General features: G+C 44.5%; 1 protein-coding gene across 1 annotated transcript in view; it reads right to left on the bottom strand.

Moving 5' to 3' along the window:
- GPAM (glycerol-3-phosphate acyltransferase, mitochondrial) overlaps positions 1 to 22,130 on the bottom strand; it is an 88,820-nt gene that overhangs the window by 17,375 nt on the left and 49,315 nt on the right. The window contains exons 11-19 of the mRNA XM_077455049.1: positions 18,350 to 18,463; positions 18,170 to 18,255; positions 16,049 to 16,158; positions 13,729 to 13,799; positions 11,769 to 12,030; positions 11,546 to 11,685; positions 10,384 to 10,461; positions 3,528 to 3,665; positions 2,915 to 3,104 (exon numbers count right to left, since the gene is read on the bottom strand). Coding sequence (XP_077311175.1) covers positions 2,915 to 3,104; positions 3,528 to 3,665; positions 10,384 to 10,461; positions 11,546 to 11,685; positions 11,769 to 12,030; positions 13,729 to 13,799; positions 16,049 to 16,158; positions 18,170 to 18,255; positions 18,350 to 18,463 — 1,189 coding nt within the window. The remainder of the gene's footprint in view (positions 1 to 2,914; positions 3,105 to 3,527; positions 3,666 to 10,383; positions 10,462 to 11,545; positions 11,686 to 11,768; positions 12,031 to 13,728; positions 13,800 to 16,048; positions 16,159 to 18,169; positions 18,256 to 18,349; positions 18,464 to 22,130) is intronic.

The raw sequence follows: 22,130 nt of genomic DNA, 5'->3' as shown, positions 1-22,130 counted from the left end.
GTGTTGCGTCTCCCGCTGACGTCACACGCTACTCTCACAAGCCGGTCTGCATCTCTGCTGAGCGCAGAACATAGCTGAGCTCCCCCCCAGCATTCTGTGGATTATATCGCAGTGAGCTTTATCTTGAGACATCTACCTGTTGGTGGGAACGGCTGTCCGTTCATCTGTAAACCCCTGACTTTCTATGTGAGATTATACTTTCTTTATTTGAAATAAAAGCAATTTTACTGAAGTGGCTCTCCTCTATGTTTTATATTTCTCCTGCTTATGAGCTGACTTCACTCTGGAGAGGAGCTGCCACCCCTGATCTTGCAGATGCACCACCGGTCCATCCATCCATTCATCCAGCAAGGGACTCTAATTGGACCAGTCATATTATTCAAGTACTCTTTAAATTCTGAATATGAACTTTTCACATTAGACTCCTTTCAATTATGCTGTTGGACATCGGATTATCAAGCACCAGCACTCTATGTTGTTTTTATTGAGGGAGGGGAGACGAGGGAGACGAGACGGGGCGAGGGAGAGGAGACGAGGGAGACGAGACGGGGCGAGGGAGAGGAGACGAGGGAGACGAGACGGGGCGAGGGAGAGGAGACGAGGGAGACGAGACGGGGCGAGGGAGACGAGACGGGGCGAGGGAGAGGAGACGAGGGAGACGAGACGGGGCGAGGGAGAGGAGACGAGGGAGACGAGACGGGGCGAGGGGAGACGGGGCGAGGGAGACGAGACGGGGCGAGGGGAGACGGGGCGAGGGGAGACGGGGCGAGGGGAGACGGGGCGAGGGGAGACGGGGCGAGGGGAGACGGGGCGAGGGGAGACGGGGCGAGGGGAGACGGGGCGAGGGGAGACGGGGCGAGGGGAGACGGGGCGAGGGGAGACGGGGCGAGGGGAGACGGGGCGAGGGGAGACGGGGCGAGGGGAGACGGGGCGAGGGGAGACGGGGCGAGGGGAGACGGGGCGAGGGGAGACGGGGCGAGGGGAGACGGGGCGAGGGGAGACGGGGCGAGGGGAGACGGGGCGAGGGGAGACGGGGCGAGGGGAGACGAGGCGAGGGAGACGAGGCAGGGGAGACGGGGCGAGGGGAGACGAGGCGAGGGAGACGAGGCGAGGGAGACGAGGCGAGGGAGACGAGGCGAGGGAGACGAGGCGAGGGAGACGAGGCGAGGGAGACGAGGCGAGGGAGACGAGGCGAGGGAGACGAGGCGAGGGAGACGAGGCGAGACGAGGCGAGGGAGACGAGGCGAGGGAGACGAGGCGAGGGAGACGAGGCGAGACGGGGCGAGGGAGAGGAGAGGGGAGACGAGACGGGGCGAGGGAGACGAGACGGGGCGAGGGAGACGAGACGGGGCGAGGGAGACGAGACGGGGCGAGGGAGACGAGACGGGGCGAGGGAGACGAGACGGGGCGAGGGAGACGAGACGGGGCGAGGGAGACGAGACGGGGCGAGGGAGACGAGACGGGGCGAGGGAGACGAGACGGGGCGAGGGAGACGGGGCGAGGGAGACAGGGCGAGGGAGACGGGGCGAGGGAGACGGGGCGAGGGAGACGGGGCGAGGGAGACGGGGCGAGGGAGACGGGGCGAGGGAGACGGGGCGAGGGAGACGGGGCGAGGGAGACGGGGCGAGGGAGAGGAGACGGGAGGAGACGCTCCTCTAATATTAGTCACTTGGAATTGTTCTGTTCCTGTGCCCAAACTTAACACTGCAGGCATGCCAAGGCGAGGATGCTACCAACTTTTTCATACGTGACTGTTAGATTCACGGAGATCCCATAAACAAATGTTCAACTGAAACAGTGATTGTCCTGAAGCTTCACAGGGGTTAAATTATGTGGTCAACTTAGAAACAAATATTGCTTTAAGAAGCAGTCAGTACAACCTTAGGATGTAAACAAGCAAATCGAAAGATGCAATTAAAAAAAAATAAGACTCGGGTAAAATAAAGCAACCAAAAGCATTTATAGCCTATTTTCCTGCAGCACTGACACAGCAAATCAATTGGAAAAGAGAAAGACAGAACATGCCAAAGAATTCAGGAAAAAGGAAAAAAGGTCTGGAAAGCATTATTTTGATGTTGAAGTGCATTTTCGAAAATCTGCACATTTTTACAGTGCTCTATGCTTCTAATACTAAAATTCATCTTTTCTCCATATCAGTACTGCAGATATGGTAACAGCATATTTTGTTCCCATCTACATGCACCCTCTCAGCATCAGCTGCACATCATAGCTCTAGACTGCCTTTCACCATGATAATGGTGAAAGATGCCTGAGCAATGAGTGCCAGCAGGGGCTGCTTGTGGTCTCTTCAACGGGAGCATGTATAATGGTGACAACGCAGGAGCACAAATGGAAGTTAGTGATAGTGTGGTCACCCTATAACAGGAAATGAAAGATGCAAATTAGAAAAGACATTAAAATGCATACATAGTTATCTACTTAGTTAAGGTTGAATAAAGACACCTATCCATTCAGTTTAACCTGTATAGGTGTGTGTGTGTATGCATTTGTGTCTCTACCCCTTCCCATATCTCTGTATAATGCGTTCGCTAAGATGCCCATCTAAAAGTTTGAAATTAGCAGCACTTCCTGCTAACATCACCGATTGTGGAAGGGAGTTCCACATCCTTCCTGCTCTAACAGTAAAGAACCCCCTACAAAGTGTAACTTTTTTTTCTTTTTCACAAATATAGGAAGTTTAGGGTTAAACTGCTTCTCCACCAACTTCAATGAGTGGCCAAATGTCCTATTGAGCGACCTGAGACTGAACAGTTCCCTCCTTAAGCTAGAATCACCATTTAGATATTTACATATTGCGATCATTGAGTTGGAGATTGAGTTTATAAATACTTTTCTGCTGGAGCTCTCAATGGTAAAAATGTAAAGTGAGGATTAATCCGTAAATGTGACTCACAATATACAGCGACTCTTCGCTCCGTCCGGGCTAGAAGGTACTTCTGCAGATTCTGGATGAATTCCCTCTCTGAAACACGACCGCTGAAACCATAGATGTAGGAGGCAGCGGAGCTGTAAGCCTCGAGGATGGGACCAAGGAGTCTCTGCAGGAAGGACAGGAACTGCTGATGCTTCTGTGATGGACTGACCTAGATCAGGAAAGGACAGTTTGTGAGCCTTATCGCCATGGTAGAGGTACTGAGTGGTGAAGACACCTTATTAATGAGTCATGTGACTGTAGCACCCCTGATGCACACGATCCCAACACCTACATACATGAGCATATTCATGAGTCATGTGACTAGAGTCGGCCCTGATGCAGAAGATCCCAATACATACATAAGCGGATAAGTTATCTCTCTCTCATATATATATATATATATATATATATATATATATATATATATATATATATATATATATATATATTCACGTTTCTGCAGATATAAAAAGCCATTGCACCTGCGATCAGCAGGGAACGGGGAAGAGGGAGCAGGAACTAAAACACGTAACATGTTATGGGAAGACTACAGTTCAGATTTGATGATGAATACTGTTCTCAGTGTTTGTACCTTCAGATATCGGTCTCTTTGCTCCTCTCCAAAGTCGCTATCTTCATCTTCCTCGTCGCTCCTCCACTGTACACGATCCGGGATCTTGCTATCCCATGTAGATTCAGAAAGACTAGGACTGGCATCTTCCTGGTCATCCTGGGGAAACCATAAAAAAAGAAAAAGAAAAAACATCTAATTTAGAATCCGTTAGCCTTCTCCATAAAGAGTCTGAAGTTTATATTAGGGTTTCATCAATACCGATAGAGGTGCCGATAATGAGCATTTCCACGAGTACTCATGTACATGCTCCATTACCTGAAACGGATACCTTTGTGATATGCTTTGAGCCCATATATAGTTAGGTTGAAAAAAATAAAAAGACAAGTCCATCTAGTTCAACCAATTAAAATAAAATAAAAAAATAAAAAAAAAACACCACCACCATACAATCCCAGACACACATAATCCTATACCCACAGTTCATCCAGAGGAAGCGAAAAACCCCAGCAAAGCATGATCCAATTTGTTATAGCAGGGGAAAAAATTCCTTCCTGATCCCCCGAGAGGCAATTGTATATTCCCTGGATCAACTTTACCTATAAATATTAGTATCCAGTTATATTATGTACAATTAGGAAAGAATTCAGGCCTTTTTTAAAAGCACTCTACTGAGCTACCCACCTCTGGAGGGTGTCTAGTCCATATTTTCACAGCTCTTACTGTGAAGAAACCTTTTCGTATTTGGAGATGAAATCTCTTTTCCTCTAGATGTAAAGAGTGCCCCCTTGTCTTCTGTGACGACAAAGTGAATAACTCAACACCAAGTTCACTATATGGGCCCCTTAACAGTGGGGAAAATTATTATTTGACACCCTGCAGATTTTGTAAGTTTGCCCACTTACAAAGAAATGAAGGGTCTATAATTTTTTTATCCTAGGTGTATTTTAAATGATAGAGACTGAATATTAACCAAAAATCCAGAAAAAACACAATACAAATGTTATAAATTAAGTTGCCGTTCAGTGAGTAAAATAAGTATTTGATCCCCACACAAAACATGACTTAGCATTTGGTGGAGAAACTCCTGTTGGCAAGCACAGAGGTAAGATATTTCTTGTAGTTGGTGACCAGGTTTGAACACATCTCAGGAGGGATTTTGGTTCACTCTTCTTTACAGATCTTCTCTAAATCTTTAAGGTTTCTTGGCGGTCTCTCGGAAACTCCAAGTTTCAGCTTCCTTAATAAATTTTCTAAAGGATTAAGGACTGGAGACTGACTAGGCCACTCCATGACTGTAATGTGCTTCTTCTTGACCCACTCCTTTGTTGCCTTGGTGGTATTTTTTGGGTCATTGTCATGCTGGAAGACCCATCCACAACCCATCTTTAGTGTTCTGGCTGAGGGAAGAAGGTTCGCCTTTCAAGATTTTACAATACATGGCCCTTCAATGTGGCAAAGTCAGTCTGTACTTTTAGCAGAGAAACAGTCCCAAAGCCTCACGTTTCCACCTCCATGCTTGACTGTAGGGTTGGTGTTCATAGGGTCACAGTCAGTTGAGTCAATGCCAAAGAGCTACATTTTGGTCTCATCTGACCACAGCACTTTCTCCCAATTCTTCTCAGAATCATTTAGATGTTAGTTGACATGACTGTAAATGTGTCTTCTTGAGGAGCGGGACTCGATGTGTTTGGAGGAAGAAAAATGCTGACTATGACCCTAAGAACACCATCCCTACAGTCAAGCGTAGAGGTGGAAACATTATGCTTTGGGGATGTTTCTCTGCTAAAAGGTACAGGCCGACTTTGCTGCATTGAGGGGCCAATGGATGGGGTCATGTATTGTAAAATCTTGGATGAGAACCTTCTTCCCTCAGCCAGAATACCGAAGATGGGTCTTCCAGCATGACAATGACCAAAAACTCGCCAAGCAGCAAAGGAGTGGCTCAAGCAGAAGCACTTTAAAATCATGGAGTGGGCTAGCCAGCCTCCAGGCCTTAATCCTATAGAAAATTTATGGAGGTAGCTGAAACTTCGAGTTGCCAAAAAATCATAATAATTTAGAGAAGATCTGTAAAGAAGAGTGTACCGAAATCCCTCCTGAGATATGTGCAAACCTGGTCACCAACTACAACATTGGTTCTCAACTCCTGTCCTGATGACCCACTAACAGGCTTTAACCACTTCCCGACCAGCGCACGACGATGTACGTCGACAGAATGGCACGGGCAGGCATAATGGCGTACATGTACGTCCAATATTCGATGCCGCTCCCGCGCTGGTCGGGACCCCCGTGAGTCCGGTCGCGGGACCCGCGGACTCGATCGCCGTGGGCATCCCCGCGATCGTCTCACGGAGCGGCCGAATGGAGGAAATGCTGTATAAACAACATTTTTCCATTCTGCCTAGCAACTAGTGACGCTGATCTCTGCTCCATGTGATTGGAGCAGAGATCAGTGTACACTAAATGAAAGCCCAACCCCCCCACAGTTAGTATCACACCCCTAGGAACACTTAACCCCTACACTGCCACCCACTGGTTAACCCTTTCACTGCCAGTGTCATTTACACAGGAATCACTGCATTTATATAGCAGTGATTACTGTATAAATGACAATGGTCCCAAAAATGTGTCAAAAATGTCCGATGGGTCCCCGACAATGTCGCAGTCACAATAAAAATCGCAGATCGCCGCCATTACTAGTAAAAAAAATAATAATAAAAAATTATTAATAAAAATGCTATAAAACTATCCCTATTTTGTAAACGCTATAACTTTTGCGCAAACCAATCAATAATCGCTTATTGCGATTTTTTTTACCAAAAATATGTAGAAGAATACGTATCGGCCTAAATTGATATATTTTTGGGGGATATTTATTATAACAAAAAGTAAAAAATAATGCGTTTTTTTCAAAATTGTCGCTCTATTTTTGTTTATAGCGCAAAAAATAAAAACCGCAGGGGTGATCAAATACCACCAAAAGAAAGCTCTATTTGTGGGAAAAAAAGGACGTCAATTTTGTTTGGGAGCCACGTCGCACGACCACGCAATTGTCAGTTAAAGCGACGCAGTGCCGAATCGCAAAAAGTGGTCTGGTCTTTGACCAGCAAATTGGTCCGGTCTGAAAGTGGTTAAGGATAACAGGTTTGCAAGATAACTGGAATACATCACAGGTGATATAATTTGCTGCTCAGTGATTGTAGTATTCTAGTCTGTATCTGCCCAAGGTAATACTTAAAAGCTGGCCTGTTAGGCCTCTTTCACGCGAACAACCTCTATGGAGCGTTGGATGTCAGCAGTGAGATGTACGCTGACCAGCTCCGATTCAAAAAAGTGTTACGGAGGAAAAACCTATTTTTCCATCCAAGGACTCTGCGGTCCGTTGTCATCCCATCTCCCATAGGGGAGAGCGCGGCCCTCTGACAGGTCCGTCCCTGCGCAGTGTGCAGAGACAGACCTGTCATCTTCCTGCTCAGAGGAGATCGACGGAGCGTTCCCCGCTGAGCAAGCAGATGTTTGCGGATCCGTCCCATGTGAAAGGACTCTTAGTGGGTTCTGAGGACAGGAGTTCAGAACCAAAAGAAACATCTTACCTCTGTGCTTGCTAACAAGTGTTTCTCTACCAAGTACTAAGTCATGTTTTGCTTGTGGATCAAATACTTATTTTACTCACTGAACTGCAACTCAATTTATAACATTTGTATCGTGTTTTTAGTTCATATTCTGTCTATAATTTAAAATACACTTGTATGTATTTGTACATGGTGATCATATGCCCCTTAACCTTTCATGACTAAGCCTATTTTTGACATTTGATGTTTAGAAGTAAAAATCCGTATTTTTGGCTAGAAAATTACTTAGAACCCCCAAACATTATATATATATTTTTTAGCAGAGAATCTAGAGAATAAAATGGTTATTGTTGCAATATTTTATGTCACACGATATTTGTAAACGCAACTTTTGGGGAAAAGGGACACTTTGATGAATTTAAAAAAAGGAAACAGTAAAGTTAGCCCAATTTTTCTGTATAATGTGAAAGATTAGGTTACACCAAGTAAATAGATACCAAACATGTCACACTTTATAATTGCACGCACTCGTGGAATAATGACAAACTACGGTACCTAAAAAATCTCCATAGGTGGCGCTTGAATTTTTTTTTACGGTTACCAGGTTAGAGTTACAGAGGAGGTCTAGTGCTAGAATTATTGCTCTCGCTCGGACAATCGCGCCAATACCTCACATGTGTGATATGAACACAGTTTACAAATTCGGGCGCAACTTCTGTATGCGTTTTCTTTGCTGCACAAGCTTTCTTATTTTATTCTTATTTTAAAATTAATACTTTTTTTTATCACTTATTGCTGTCACAAGGAATGTAAGCATTCCTTGTGACAGTAATAGGTGGTGACAGGTACTCTTTATGGAGGGATCGGGGGTCTAAAAGATTATTTTTAAAACCGGCGCCATTGGCAGCTGAGTAAACGGGAAGCAACGTCATGACGTTGCTTCCGTGTTTACAATTAGGAGACTGGAATGAAGCTGCTTAAGGCTTCATTCCGGTCTGTTCCTAGCCACCAGAAGCGGTGGTTTGTTGATCGGGGCTTCCGGTGGAATGGGAGACCCGGTAAGAGGGGTGGGAGGCAGCTGGAAAGCCGATCGGCGGCTCTAAAAAAAAAAAAACAGTACTGGGATGATGCCTGCAGCTGCGGGCATCATCCCGGTATAACCCCCAAAAGCCGAGTACGCACATCTGCGTACAGTCGGCGGCAGGGGGTTAAGCTCCTCTTCTCAAGAGAATAAATTTAGTTCCTCTAATTTTTCCTCATAGCTGAACTCATCCATGCCTCTTATCAGTTTGGTTGCCCTTCTCTGCACTTTCTTCAGTTTCTCGATATCCTTTTTAAGAACTGGTTGCCCAAAACTGAACCACGTATTCCAGATGAGGTCTTCCTAATGATAGCTCTCTCTCCAGTCCATACCTCTCTTAATACAAGAAAGGACTTGTCATTGCATGTTATTATTAAGATAATGATCTACCAAAACCCCCAGATCCTTCCCCACTACAGATTCCCCCAATTGTACTCCCCCCCCCCTAGTATGTATGATGCATATATATTCTTAGCCCCCAAGTGCATAACTTTACATTTAGCAACATTAAATCTCATTTGCCACTTAGTTGCCCAATTAAACAAGTACATTGAGGTCGGCTTGTGAGTTGAAGGCCTCCTGTAAGGACGTTATTCCACTGCAAAATGAATGGGCTTGAATCGCACTGCAAAAAAATATCACATGCGATTTGAACAGGAATTCAGTGCAATTCCTGTTTCCCACACCAGGCTTGTGTGAACCCAGGCTTGTCATAGTGACTTCAGCCTGGTTTCCCACAGGGGCAGTGGGGGGAAAAAGCATGCGATTCATTACAGTGCAATTCGAGCCCATTAATTTGTATAGGCTCACATCACACCGCAAAAGGTATCGTTACTCTGTATCGGTGAGTACTTGACCGAAAGTATCAGTACTTGCCAGTAAAAAAAATAATAAAAAATAAAAATAAAAAATTGTATCAGTGCAATCCTAGTTTAAATAATGAGTTACAATTTGACAGGACAACCTCCTTTAAATCAACCGACCTATTGCAGTGGTCACCAAACTGCGGCCTATGAGTCAAGATGTGGTCCTTTTCCTGCCTTTATCCATTCCTCCCACTGACACCAACAGGGCACTATTCCTCCCACTGACACTAGGGTATTTTCTACTCACACGTTGGAAGGGCAGTACACTTGCCCAGTGTTTAGAAAGTTTGTCCTTTTTGTGCTCTACAAACAGAGCTTTCTTTTGGTGGTATTTGATCACCACTACAGTTTTTATTTTTTGGGGCTATCAACTAAAGTTTTGAAAACAAAAAAAATTATATATATATATATATATATATATATATATATATATATATATATATAACTTTTTGCTATAAACTATATCCAATAAAAAAAGAAAAATGGAATTTCTTCATAAATTTAGGCCACTTCATGTTTTTGGTAAAAAAAAAAAAAAATCCCAATAAGCATATATTGACTGGTTTACACAAACGTTATAGCGCCTACAAACTATGAGATATATTTATGACATTTTTATTTACTAGTAATGGAGGCGATCTATAGCAGGACTGAGATACTGCGGCAGACAATCAGATACTGATATTTTTTTGGAACCAATGACACTAATACAGTGATCAGTGCTAAAAAAAAATATATACACTGTCATGGTACTGACACTGGCTGGGAAGGGGGTTACACATTTAGGTTGATCAAAGGGATAGATGTGTGCCTACCCAGTGTTTTGTTGTACACTGTGTGCTGCTTTTACTAGGGGAAGAAATGGGTTCTAGGTCCCTGCTCAGCAGGAACACAGAATCCATTCCTTCTCCCCCTGTCAAAGTGGCGATCTGCTTAATTTGCATAGGCAGTTTGCCGTTCTGTGATCTTTACTGACGATTGGCTGGTGCCGGAGAACAAAAGGGGGGCACTACTGCAAGTGGCACTGTGAAGGGGGGCTGTGATTGCTAGGGACACTGCACAGGGGCACTGTAACCATTAGAGTGGCCCTTTACAATGCAGTCCCCTTTACTTTACAGTGCAGAGGACCGACTCTGTGAATATCCCGCCACCAACCACCCCTGTGAATGCCTGCCCTCACCCCTCCAGCGGAAGGTCCATAAGCTCATTGCGCTCCATCTAGAAGTGATGATCATTTAACATAAATCCTACAGTGTGCAAATTATTTCTTTTTGAGGGTGAGGTGTTCTGTAATGTTTGTACAACACATTGTCTCTCCAGGAAAAATTTGCACCCAAGAGTTACTTGCCACTTACCTCGGCTACCAAGAATATCCCATAGGTGACCAGACGCTGGACAGCCTCGTGACAAACCTGGTAGAACATTTGACAGGACTGGAAGAGAAAACACAACAAGGATTTACAAGGATTTATAGTACACATTTGCCCTTTAAAAAAAACCTTGCTTGCAATTTAAAGCGGCGCTCCACCCACAGGGGGAGCGGGTTGCTGGAGGTGCGCATGAGCGCCCCAGACCCAGAAGTGTCGGATCACGTAATAGGTACGTGATCCAGCACAGTAGTGCCACCTTTCTGCCGTATAAGTAAGCTGCACAGGCGGCAAGTGGTTAAAGTAGAAGTTCACCCAAAACCTAAACTTTAAGAATCATTTTACACTGAGGCACTTTTCAGGCAGTTTAGCACTAAAAAACTGCCTCTAATGCCCCCCCAGTGTGAAAGCCAAAATGCTTTCACACTGGGGCAGTGCGCGTGCAGGACGGGGAAAAAAAACAAGTCCTGCAAGCAGCATCTTTGGGGAGGGTTGGAAGCGCTGTATAGAGCACTCCCACACTGCCCCTGCCCTACACCGCCCCTGTCCAGACGCTTCGGAAGTGCCGCAAAATGGCCAGTTTTAACCCTTTCTTCGGCCGCTAGCGGGGCTTTACTGCGAATAGTGTGAAAGGGGGCTTAACCTACTCGCAGCCATATTCTAAAACAAATCTATCTAGCCCTGTAAAGAAGAAAATCGCTAAACATAACTTTTCTGGAGCCGTTTCGGTCACACACTGAGTTGTGAGCGGCAGCTTCTTTGTTGATGATTTTTCTGGGGTTTTTCTGTCACTTTAAATGTTTAAAACTTTTTATTTAAAATACATAAGTTTATTGCTATCACATAGGAGACCAATAGCATATAGGTTGTGAACATTTTTAGTAAACAGAAAAAGGGAGGGATGAGCTCCGGCGTGTTCGCGCACATCACGTGCACAGCCCGCCAGGAAGTCGGCGCAGCGCTAATCACAGGCAGTGAGACATTTCCTGATCTCTGCAGCCACATATCGGGGCAATGTCTCACTGCCTGTGATTAGTGTAACGCTGCGTCGACTTCCTGGCGGACTCTGCACACGGTGTGCCCGAACACGCCGGAGCTCATCCTTAATCTGCCACCCGACATTCATGGGTGCTGACCCCTCTCACCTTACCAAAGCTATCATTCCCTCGTTGGAGAGGAGGTAACACAAGGCCGCAGCGGTGCGGAGGAGTCTCTCCTGGCTGATCGTTCCGTTGGAAGCTCCCGTCATCCCATCTGACCTCCTCCTCTGTTCGACATGTAACGCGCAGGCTGTAAAACAAGAGAAGCCTCCCTTTAATTAACCGATCACAACTGGCCTGGCTTTACCTCCATATTGCCCTTCGGCCTCTTACCCACAATGGCCTCTGTGAGGTAGACGTGAAGGACGCCGTTGCTGTAGAAGTTCAGCTCGAAGACGGCCGGGATGTTGGTGTTGGGTGCGATGAAGAACTCACCGGGGTCGGTGTGGGTGATATTCACAGAGTTGCCTAATAGGTGGATAGCGTGCATAACCACATCCTCACAGCTTCCCGAAAACCCCAGATCAAAGTCCCGAGCCAAGACCTCCTCCTTCATAGAGAAGAAGTCCTCCACCAACAGGGACAGGCTGACACCCTGAGGGAGAGGATGGTTTACATGGGTCCTAACATGGCAGTCACAGCTTTATTAAAACAGCCCTGAGATCAAGATGCAGATCTGCCTTAAAGTGGTTGTAAACCTAAGAAACAAAGCATATCCCCTCTACAATATGGTGTGTACTTGTCTCAATCCAGAGCACTTAGTGTCATTTCTCTCTGCTGCTTCGTTCCTCTGATATCAGAATGAATCACTTCCCTGACACCAAGAGAAAAAAGGTCACAGGGCAGGGATATCCAGCACACAGCCTGTGATTGACAGCCTCAGCTACGTTCCTGTGTGCAGGGGGAGTGTCCCTTCATTCCAATCAGCTGTCAGAGCTCTCTTCGCAGAGCACTGCAGAGCATAACTTCAGCTCTCTGCCCCCTGCTTTCTGACAGCTCAGACAAGCTGTATAAATTCTGGAATATGAACTGATGTAGAGAAGAGAAGGCAGCAGATAAACAGGTACAACTTATGCAGGAGCATTTGTTTCATCTCTGCGTATCACCTGAGGCCAGGCACGTCACTGTGTGTAAGGGTTTACAACCCTTTTAAAACAAGGTGCATGTATTCCCCTTCTTGCCCCTTACCCTGGCCTAACCTACATCCACCCATAAGTTCATATTGACCACCATTCGATGCCCACAATTCCACTGTTTGTTTACATTCAGCGGTTCAGGTCTGTGCAATTACTATTTTTGCCCCCTTTTTCCTGAACCAACTTAAATCCACTGTCCCCCTCCATAGCTGCATAATTAACTCCAACCGATGGCCACCACACTGCTGATTTTTTACATCCAGAGGTTCACGTCTTCATTGTTCTCGCTGCCCTTACGTGTTACAGCCCCATAGACGTCTATCTCTAAGTCTCCGGCTCGGGACACAGCTCAGTAGAAATCTATGGGGCTGGAAAATACAGGGGGGGGGGGGGGGGCAAAAAAGTGAAGACTTAAATTGCTGGATGTAAACAGACACCAAAACCACACCCATTGGCTGGAGGTAAGTTTGCATTGATGGAGGAGAATGAATTAAGTCAGACCAAGTGAAAACTGCAAAAAGGATGAATGCACTTTGTTTTCAAAGGGAAACTACAAAAATTTTGGGTTCATTTTATTTTTGGGTTTATAAGTTTAAGACTGGGGAAGGGAGAATCAGTACAAGGAGCATGTCGATAGGAGAACAGAACAGAGTGACAAGACAGATGAGCTTGTGAGTTTGCTGCCTCTTCTCTCACATACAATCAGAGGCAGGTGGAGGAACAACGGTTTTTAAAACAGCAGAAAGAAAAAAAAAAAAAGGTCTCCTCCTGTTAAGACAGGACAATTCTGTGTGGTGAAGCGGTGTACATTATTTTTTTTGTTAACTCCCTGCACAGGCCCCCCACAAAACTTTTCCTATCCAATAGGTCATAAAATATATCCTGCACACAATAACATACCTCAGATGCAGCATGAACCTGTTCAGCACTGGGTAATGTTTACATTCTTTGTCCAGTTGCATGTACAGCTGGTTCTTAGATATGCAAATACCACCCAGCGGAGGGTCGAGAAGTGGGACTCGCACCACATCTGAGGTCTGTATGTGGGGACAAGGACTAAATAAGAGGGGGCAGAGCAGGATTTTAAATGAATTAAAAAATGACACATGCACTTTAAGGTTCAGGCAATATTGTGACATGCACGTCTCCCAACTTACCTCCCGATAGCGGTATAAGAGAAGGCAGGACACTATGTGTGTTGACATCACAGCACAGCACTGATCTGCAGCTGGAAAAGGAAAATGACAAAATATTACAAAATCAATGTCAGAGAGCAAAAAGGGGGGTGGAGGACTGGATATTCATGGAATCTGTCCTTAGTGACCCCCCCCCCCCCCCCTTCACACCACTACCCTCCCTTTACAGGGACCACAGTTAGCCCTGAAAAAGCAGTCCCACTGGGTCCTCAGTTCTACTTCCCCATTTTTTACATTACAGTGCCCCTTTACAGTGCAGCCCCCGTTACATCACAGTGCCCCTTTACAGTGCAGCCCCGGTTACATCACAGTGCCCCTTTACAGTGCAGCCCCCATTACATTCATGTAAAGGAGACTGAACTGTAAACAGGGGCTGTACTGTAAAGGGCACTGTGATGTAACAGGGGCAGCAATGGAAAGGGGCACTGTGATTTAACAGGGGCTGCACTGTAAAGGGGCACTGCAATGATTGCAATGTTCCTTTACTGTGCAGTCCCCTTTATATCGCAGCGTCCCTTTGCTATCACAGCCCCATCAAGAGTGCCCCATTTCAGTCTTTGCCTCCCCCGACAGTCGTACCTGTGGCAAGGCAGAGACAGTTTTCAGCCATGTGTTTTCTCCTGGGTCTTCCATCCTTCCCCCCACCGATGTCATCCTGCCAGCAGATCTGGACATAGGGTGGGAGCTTCCCAACTTATGTCAACAAGTAGGTGATTACCCGCTCATTAATCTGAAAGACTCCCACTCTCCAGATATCGTGTTACTGTTGGTTGTATTAGATGGAGTGTTGAACCCCTTTTTTCCAGCCTGAGCTCATTTGGCTGGGGTTCTGGGTCACAGGAGTGCAATTTATTTTGCACACCTGTGACCCGTTTTCAACAGAGATCGGTCTAAAGTCCGCTCTCTGCTGATGTCACAGAGATCAGGCACTGCGTCATCCCGACTTTGGAAGTCTTGATCCACCAGGTGCCTGGACTGATGGCAGTCTCTCAGTGAGCCGCCCCTCCACACCTCAGCGATCCTATGCGCGTGGAGGAGCAGAGCAGGAGAGATGATGACAGGCAGCATCTCTGCTCAGGGAGGTGAGAGAACTGAGCCATCATCGGTGTTCAATGGCTCGGTTCTCAGTGAAGAGGCGGGGGGACAGATGAAGCATCAGACCGATCTGCATCCACCTAGGCAAGTATGATTGGTTAATAAAAAATAAAAAAAACCTTACTTCTCTTTTAAATACAAGAAAGTCTTACAGCCCAGAAATTGTTTATTTAAAGCAGAACTCCAGCCAAAAACAAAAAGTAAAGAGAAAATCTTGAAAGATTAAATAACAAAAACAGCTTCAATCCAGAGATTTCTCTGCAGTACTTATTTTCTGTCACTAGATGTCCTCAGTCTAAGGACAGTTCCCCGCAACCCAGGTCATTCTGGACCTACCCCCTCTGCCTGTGACTTGTTAATGAAAGGAAAAGGAGCACAGTTATAAGTTCATCTCTCTATCACTCTAATGCGGGGGTCAACAACCCATGGATTATGGTCAGTTGACAGGCATATGGCATACCTTCCTTGTCAACCCAAAGAACCTGGGCAGAAGAGGGGGCGGCATTTCCAGGAACCGATCTCCTGCAATTTTCCTACTGCAGCAACTGAAAGCCGGCTTCTTCTTTCCCTCCCACTGGCATTCAGTTGCTGCAGGAAGAAAATATAGGGGATCAGTTCCAGTAAATGCCACGCCTTTGTCCAGGTTCCCCTTCCTTCTACTGCTCGGCTCCAGCAGATCAAGTCTTGGCAGATCAAATATGATAAAGATTAGTATTGCCATCTATGGGGAGAGCCAATTTGTTCTGGTGGTCCTCATAATAGAACTGAATACGACAAGAAATCCAAAACGTGTCACTAAACCAGGAATAGAGGTAAAATCTTCCAATGGGGACACCTGTTAAGGTCACAACGATCTAGGAGGGTAATTTTCTCAATTTGGAGAAATTTCCTCTCACTTCCTGTTGTGTTTCCAGGACAAAAAGTGAAGCATATTACCCCTAATAGGAGACAAGTAGATCATTGGATCTATGACATTGGTGGAAGCCACTAAGCTTATTAAAATCTCCCTCCACCAACCTCATAGCTGGGGAGAGAAGAGGGGACAGAGCAATCACATGACCCCCAATGAAAGTACATACAAAGGGTATATCCCCAGGTTTTTGCTTTTTTTTGTATTAGAAACTACACAGTCTGAATCATGTAAGTCCAAGGGCTGGAATTATTATTTTAGTTTAACTATACTTACTAAACAAGACATGATTGGCCAGACTGGAGATTATCTGTCTCCTGATTGGGCTGTCCACCTTCAGGTCAGGATTAGAGATTAGAACGCTCTCATTCACGGCATCTGTGGCTCTAACAAAGAAGAAAAAAAAAAAGTTTTCCAAATTGCACTAAAGATGAAAACAGAATATACAGTGCCTTGAAAAAGTATTCTTGAAATTTTCCACATCTTGTCATGTTACAACCAAAAACGTAAATGTATTTTACGGGGATTTTATGTGATAGATTAACACAAAGTGGCACATAATTGTGAAGTGGAAGGAAAAGGATAAATGGTTTTCAATTTTATTTACAAAAAAATGTGTGAAAAGTGTGGTGTGCATTTGTATTCAGCCTCCCTGAGTCAATACTTTGTAGAACCGCCTTTCACTGCAATTACAGCTACAAGTCTTTTTGTAGATGTCTCTACCAGCTTTGTACATCTAGAGTGACATTTCTTCTTTGCAAAATAGCTCAAGCTCTGTCAGATTGGATGGAGAACATCTGTGAACAGCAATTTTTAAGTCTCGCCACAGATTCTCAATTGGATTTAGGTCTGGACTTTGACTGGGCCATTCCAACACAGGAATATGCTTTGATCTAAACCATTCCATTGTAGCTCTGTCTGTATGTTTAGCTCTGCTCCAGTCTCAAGTCTTTTGCAGACTCTAACGGGTTTTCTTCTAAGATTGCCCTGTATTTGGCTCAATCCATCTTCCCATCAACTCTGACCAGCTTCCCTGTCCCTGCTGAAAAAAAAGCATCCTCACAACACAAAGCTGCCACCACCATGTTTCATGGTGTGTTCAGGGTGATGTGAAGTATTGGTATCATCTGACCAGAGCACCTTCTTCCACATGTTTACTGTGTCCCCCTGCAAACGGGACTTCTTATGGCTTAGATGGACAGCCATGTCTTGATAGGTTTGCAGTTGTGCCATACTCTTTCCATTTTCGGATGATAGATTGAACAGTGCTCCGTGAGATGTTCAAAGTTTGTGATATGTTTTTATAACCTAACCCTGCTTTAAACATCTCCACAACTTTATCCCTGACCTGCCTGGTGTGTTCTTTGGCCTTCATGATGCTGTTTGTTCACTAAGGTTATCTAATAAACCACTGAGGGCTTCACAGAACAGCTGTATTTATACTGAGATGAAATTACACAAAGGTGGACTCTATTTAATAATTAGGTGACTTCTGAAGGCAATCGGTTCCACTAGATTTTAGTTAGGGGCATCAGAGTAAAGGGGGCTGACTACAAATGCCCCCCACACTTTTCAGATATTTGTAAAACATTTGGAAAACCATTTATCATTTCCTTCCACGTCACAATTATGTGCCACATTGTGTTGGGCTATCACATAAAATCCCAATAAAATACATTTACGTTTTTGACTAACATAACTAAATGTGGAAAATACTTTTTCAAGGCACTGTATATATTTAATATCTATACACGCGCGCACACACACACACACACACACCTATATATTTATTACAAAAACTTATTAAGTGGTTGTAAACCCATGTAAAGAAAAAAAAACACACACCTGCAAGACAAAGGCATAATGAGCTAGTATGAATTGCATACTAGCGCAATATGAAATACTTACCTTAGGTCAAAGCTGTTGCAGCGTTCTCCCTACATTGCTGTGATCTGTGACATGTCTCCCAGAGTTATTTCTGGGTTTGCAGACTCCAGTGCTGTGATTGGCCGGAGCCACGATTACATCACTCCCGCACATGCACACGGGAGCCGCTGGTCACGTCACAGGCCCTTTAAAAAGGCACGATCGAGCTGTTTCTTCAGTGCGCATGCGCAGATGACGTCAACACAAGCGTATATGGTAAATATCTCCTAAACCGTGCAGGTTTAGATATTTACAGTACCTACAGGTAAGCCTTATTATAGACAGTCAGGTTGGGGAGGAATAGTTAGATGATGCTGGATGTCCTCCAGCCAACAAATGAGGCGGGCTCAATCTGATGTGCAGCAGCTTGTAATGTACATTGTGAAATCAGAGTAAATGGCGTCTCCTTTAACACACAGCTGGGAGAATAATGAACAGAGATATGGCTGGGATTCTCAGTCTGAGCTGTACCTGGATGAGAGGATGGCGGGAAGCAGTGCTTGGTCTAAACGGAGAGGCACGGGCGATGGCTTCTGTCTCTGGTTTTCTAGATATTCCTGAAGTCATAGAGAAAATATCACATCAAATAACACAAACAGTATGGGAAAAAAATCACGGCATGAGGATACGGCACGACATGAGGTCACTTACCTTCAGAGAGAAGGGTTGGGCGAAGTCTACTCGTACACAGCCATAGTTTTTGCGCAGCATTCTGAACACGCCCCTGGCCACGCTCCACAGACCCTCATCTTTCTTGGGCTTTCCCTGAAATGTTAACATGTAAATGATTTAAGGGCTCATGCACTTGGCCATGTAAAGTTAGAGTGTATAGAAACTTAAAGTGAGATAAATAAATCTCCAGAAGCACGCATGCTTTATACACAGCTACCCAAAGAAAGCAACTATAGGATACAGCTATACATGGGCATAAACTGGTACATGCTGGGCTGCTGATGGGGGGTGGAGCTGGCCCTCCTGTGCTAGGTCTTGGCCCAATTAGTCCAGTAGAGGGGCCTAGGTGCACAGAGGGAAATTTTTATTTCCCACAACAGCCAATCAAGATGAAGCAAGATGCTAAAGGTATCTTTGTTTCAGTCTGCAGATGGCGCTGTGCTTCTCTCTCTATGCACAATTACGGTAACTCACAGGGAAGGCAGTACAATGACAGTTAAAGGTGGCAAGTTCCTACATTGTACATATTATCCTCCATATATTCTATTCAAAATGATCTTCGTTTCTTGCCCTAAATGCCTGTCTGACAAGGGCACATTTTCCCCCCTATGATCTGGGAGTGCCCGGTTATATGTACCTTTTGGTCTGCCATAACTGACTTTATGAGCCTCCCTTTAAATACCTAACGTGTAACCCCTGTAGAGGTTTGATGGGGTTCCACGATTACCCCACCCTAGCATACGAGGCTTGAGAATGGGCCAAAAATCTGAACACTTCATGTTTACCTGGCTGGAATCGCAATACACGCTTGACTAACTTATTAAATCACTTAGGACTGTATAGGACGGATAGTCTAGATCAGTAGTTTTTAAACTGTGGCCTCTTGCTTGCCCTTTATGCAGCCCTTGTGGCACTGTTATTCCCACTGATACAGGGCAATATTCTAACCACTGATACCAACGATGGGGAGTAGAGCTGCACGATTAATCGTTAAAGATCGCGATTCAACTCTCCTCACGATCTTAAAACAGCATTTCCCGATTCTATCTAACAAGTGCAGAGAGTTCTCTGATCACTTCTGACAGCTGACAAAAAATAAATAAAAATCCAGGTAGCCTGCCAAGTTTATAACAATATCAGAAATAAAGAGAAATACTGTAACATTTAGATCTTTAGATCAAAGGAATGAACTTCAGTCTGTAAATGAGGTCAGTTTAACCACTTAAAGAGTAAGTCCACCTTTACAGAAAAATCTATAAGGTGAACCTTACACAGGACCACCTCCTCAACCCTGCAGCCCCGCTGACCTGGATCACGGCGATCTCCCGTTCTGAGCCCCGGTATAACCATGTCAGGAGTCCGGGGCTTAAAAATCCCCGCAACCGAATGTCGACAACATATCCCGTTCGGAGGGATGTTTCGGAGCATACTAATTGGTCGGCGCCAACCAATCAGAACCCACGTAGCCTACCCTGTCAGCAGGGAAGAAGACGTGTGAATGCCGATGGGATTTCTAAGCCCCAGACCCCTTAAGTGGCTATTATGGGGCGCAGAGCTGGAGAATGCTGTGCAACAGGTCAGATGGACTGGGGGGGATGAGGGAGTGAGGAGGGCAGTCTGTGTAAGTTCACCGATTTACAGATTTTTACAGACTAAACCTTTTCTTTGACATTTGTTGCTTACAAATTAAAATCAGTATATTTTGCTAGAAAATTACTTAGCACCCCCAAACATTATATATATATTTTTATCAGAGACCCTACAGAATAAAATGGTGGTCGTTACATTATAATCACACTGTATTTGCGCAGCGGTCTTTCAAATGAATTTTTTTGGGGGAAAAAAAACACACTTTTTTTTCCAAATCTCTGTTTTTATTTTCCTTTCAACAAAACGAACACAAACACAATACAAAACACGTTACACGTTGATCAAAAAATATATATTTATCACTGAGATCCTCATCGGATCACAATGCCATTTTCCTATCTGATAAGTAAATTATTGAAATACAAAAAAAAAAAAAAAATACCATCTAGAACAGTGATTCCCCACCTAGGGTTCCTCCAGAGGTTGCTAGGGGTTCCTCCAGCATTGGGCCATTTCTGCCTCTCAGATATGTTCCCACTGACACCATTGATCTTTTTTTTAAGCTATCTGTAAGGAGGTAATTCTTCCCAATGACCACAAGTGTAAGGACCATTCTTCCCACTGACCATCACACTAATGTTGTAGATTTCTACCTTTTATTCCTCGGGACCCAGAGAACTATTTTAAGGGTTCCTCTGTGTTGAAAAGGTTGAGAAAGGCTGATCTAGAACATCACATAAACCCTTTCCGTCACTGCAATATCAGCCTTATTATGTAGATCTTTAGTAAATCATATGATAAATAATCCACTCAATCTATATAGCAATATATGTATGAATATCATATCTAAAAATTTATATTAAAGATTAGAAGTCAATATTGTTGGGCGATGCAGTGTAGGGCTCCTCCAACCACTTAGCCCAATTTTTTTCGTATTTATGAGGACAACACCTGGTGTCTCTAGGTAATGGTTATTTCCAGTATACTAATGTGGGCGGGAAAGGTTTCTTCCAATACAAGGCAATAGCTTTCCTGGCATAAAACAGTAATATTAACAAATGTCCGCTCTGCCTCTGTTGGAAAAATATCCGTAACCAAACCCAAACACACTGACATATTAACTGGCATTTGAACGTGTAAAAAATAATTTAACAAAGCCACCACCTCCATCCAAAACCCTACAATGTATGGACAAGTCCAGAAGATGTGTGTGAAATCTCCCAGAGCCACGCCACACTGTCAACAGTTGGGGGAACATGCAGGGTTCATCTTGTGAAGTCGGTATGGTGTACAATATGCTCTATGCACCAATTTAAATTGAATCAAACGGTCTTTAAAACAAGACCAAAGATGGAAAGGGAGAACCCCCCAGTCATCATTGTCTAGATCAGGAATGTCCCGCAGCCATCTCGCCATACAGTCCTCTAACACCGGGAGAGAAACTGAGAATACAATCTGGAAGTAGGCTTCTTCAAACAATCAGACGGAAGTACCATTTCCAAAATAGACGGTTCGATTATTAGGTTAGTTTGTGGAAACTGGGCATTGAAGGCATGGGAAAGCTGATAATATCTAAACAAATGGGAAATGGGTAAATTAAAATTTAAAGTAAGTGAAGCGAAAGAGGATAACTTCTGATCAATTACAACCTGAGAAACCAACTTAACATTATACTTAGTCTATACAATAGGTTCAGGTAATTTACAGAACTGGAGAAAAGTAGGATTCAACCATAGAGGGCATTTGGAGAAATGTTTGCTCTAGGATAATGCTCACATCTAAGGCCAGCCCCCTAAGCTCAAATAGTATTAAGCATTGAGATGGTCAAATAATAGGGGACCCGAGGGCCTCTGAATAATAGAAACTTTAGAGCTTTCATAGATTCCACCTCCGCTGCTTCCAACTGAATGGAAGAATTGGATAGATCTGGGCATAACCACCGTGTGGCCATCACCAGCTGAGTAGCTAGAAAATATTTTTAAAGCTCTGGAAAAGCTAGATTACAGGGGTGCATCAAAGTTGTCAATTTATATCTCATTTTTTTTGGGCCCCATAAAAAATAAAAAAATAAAAGGGGAAGAGGAAAATAGTTGATTGAGTCTTACAAAAAAGAATCTAGGGATCCACTGAGGAGAATGTCTATAATAGTATGTACATTTTTGAATAATTT

Source organism: Lithobates pipiens, unplaced genomic scaffold (assembly GCF_037356315.1).
Source record: "Lithobates pipiens isolate NorthernLeopardFrog02 unplaced genomic scaffold, aLitPip1_a1.2 Scaffold_25, whole genome shotgun sequence".
Classification (NCBI taxonomy): Eukaryota; Metazoa; Chordata; class Amphibia; order Anura; family Ranidae; genus Lithobates; species Lithobates pipiens.
This window is presented reverse-complemented; position numbering and strand designations above follow the sequence as displayed.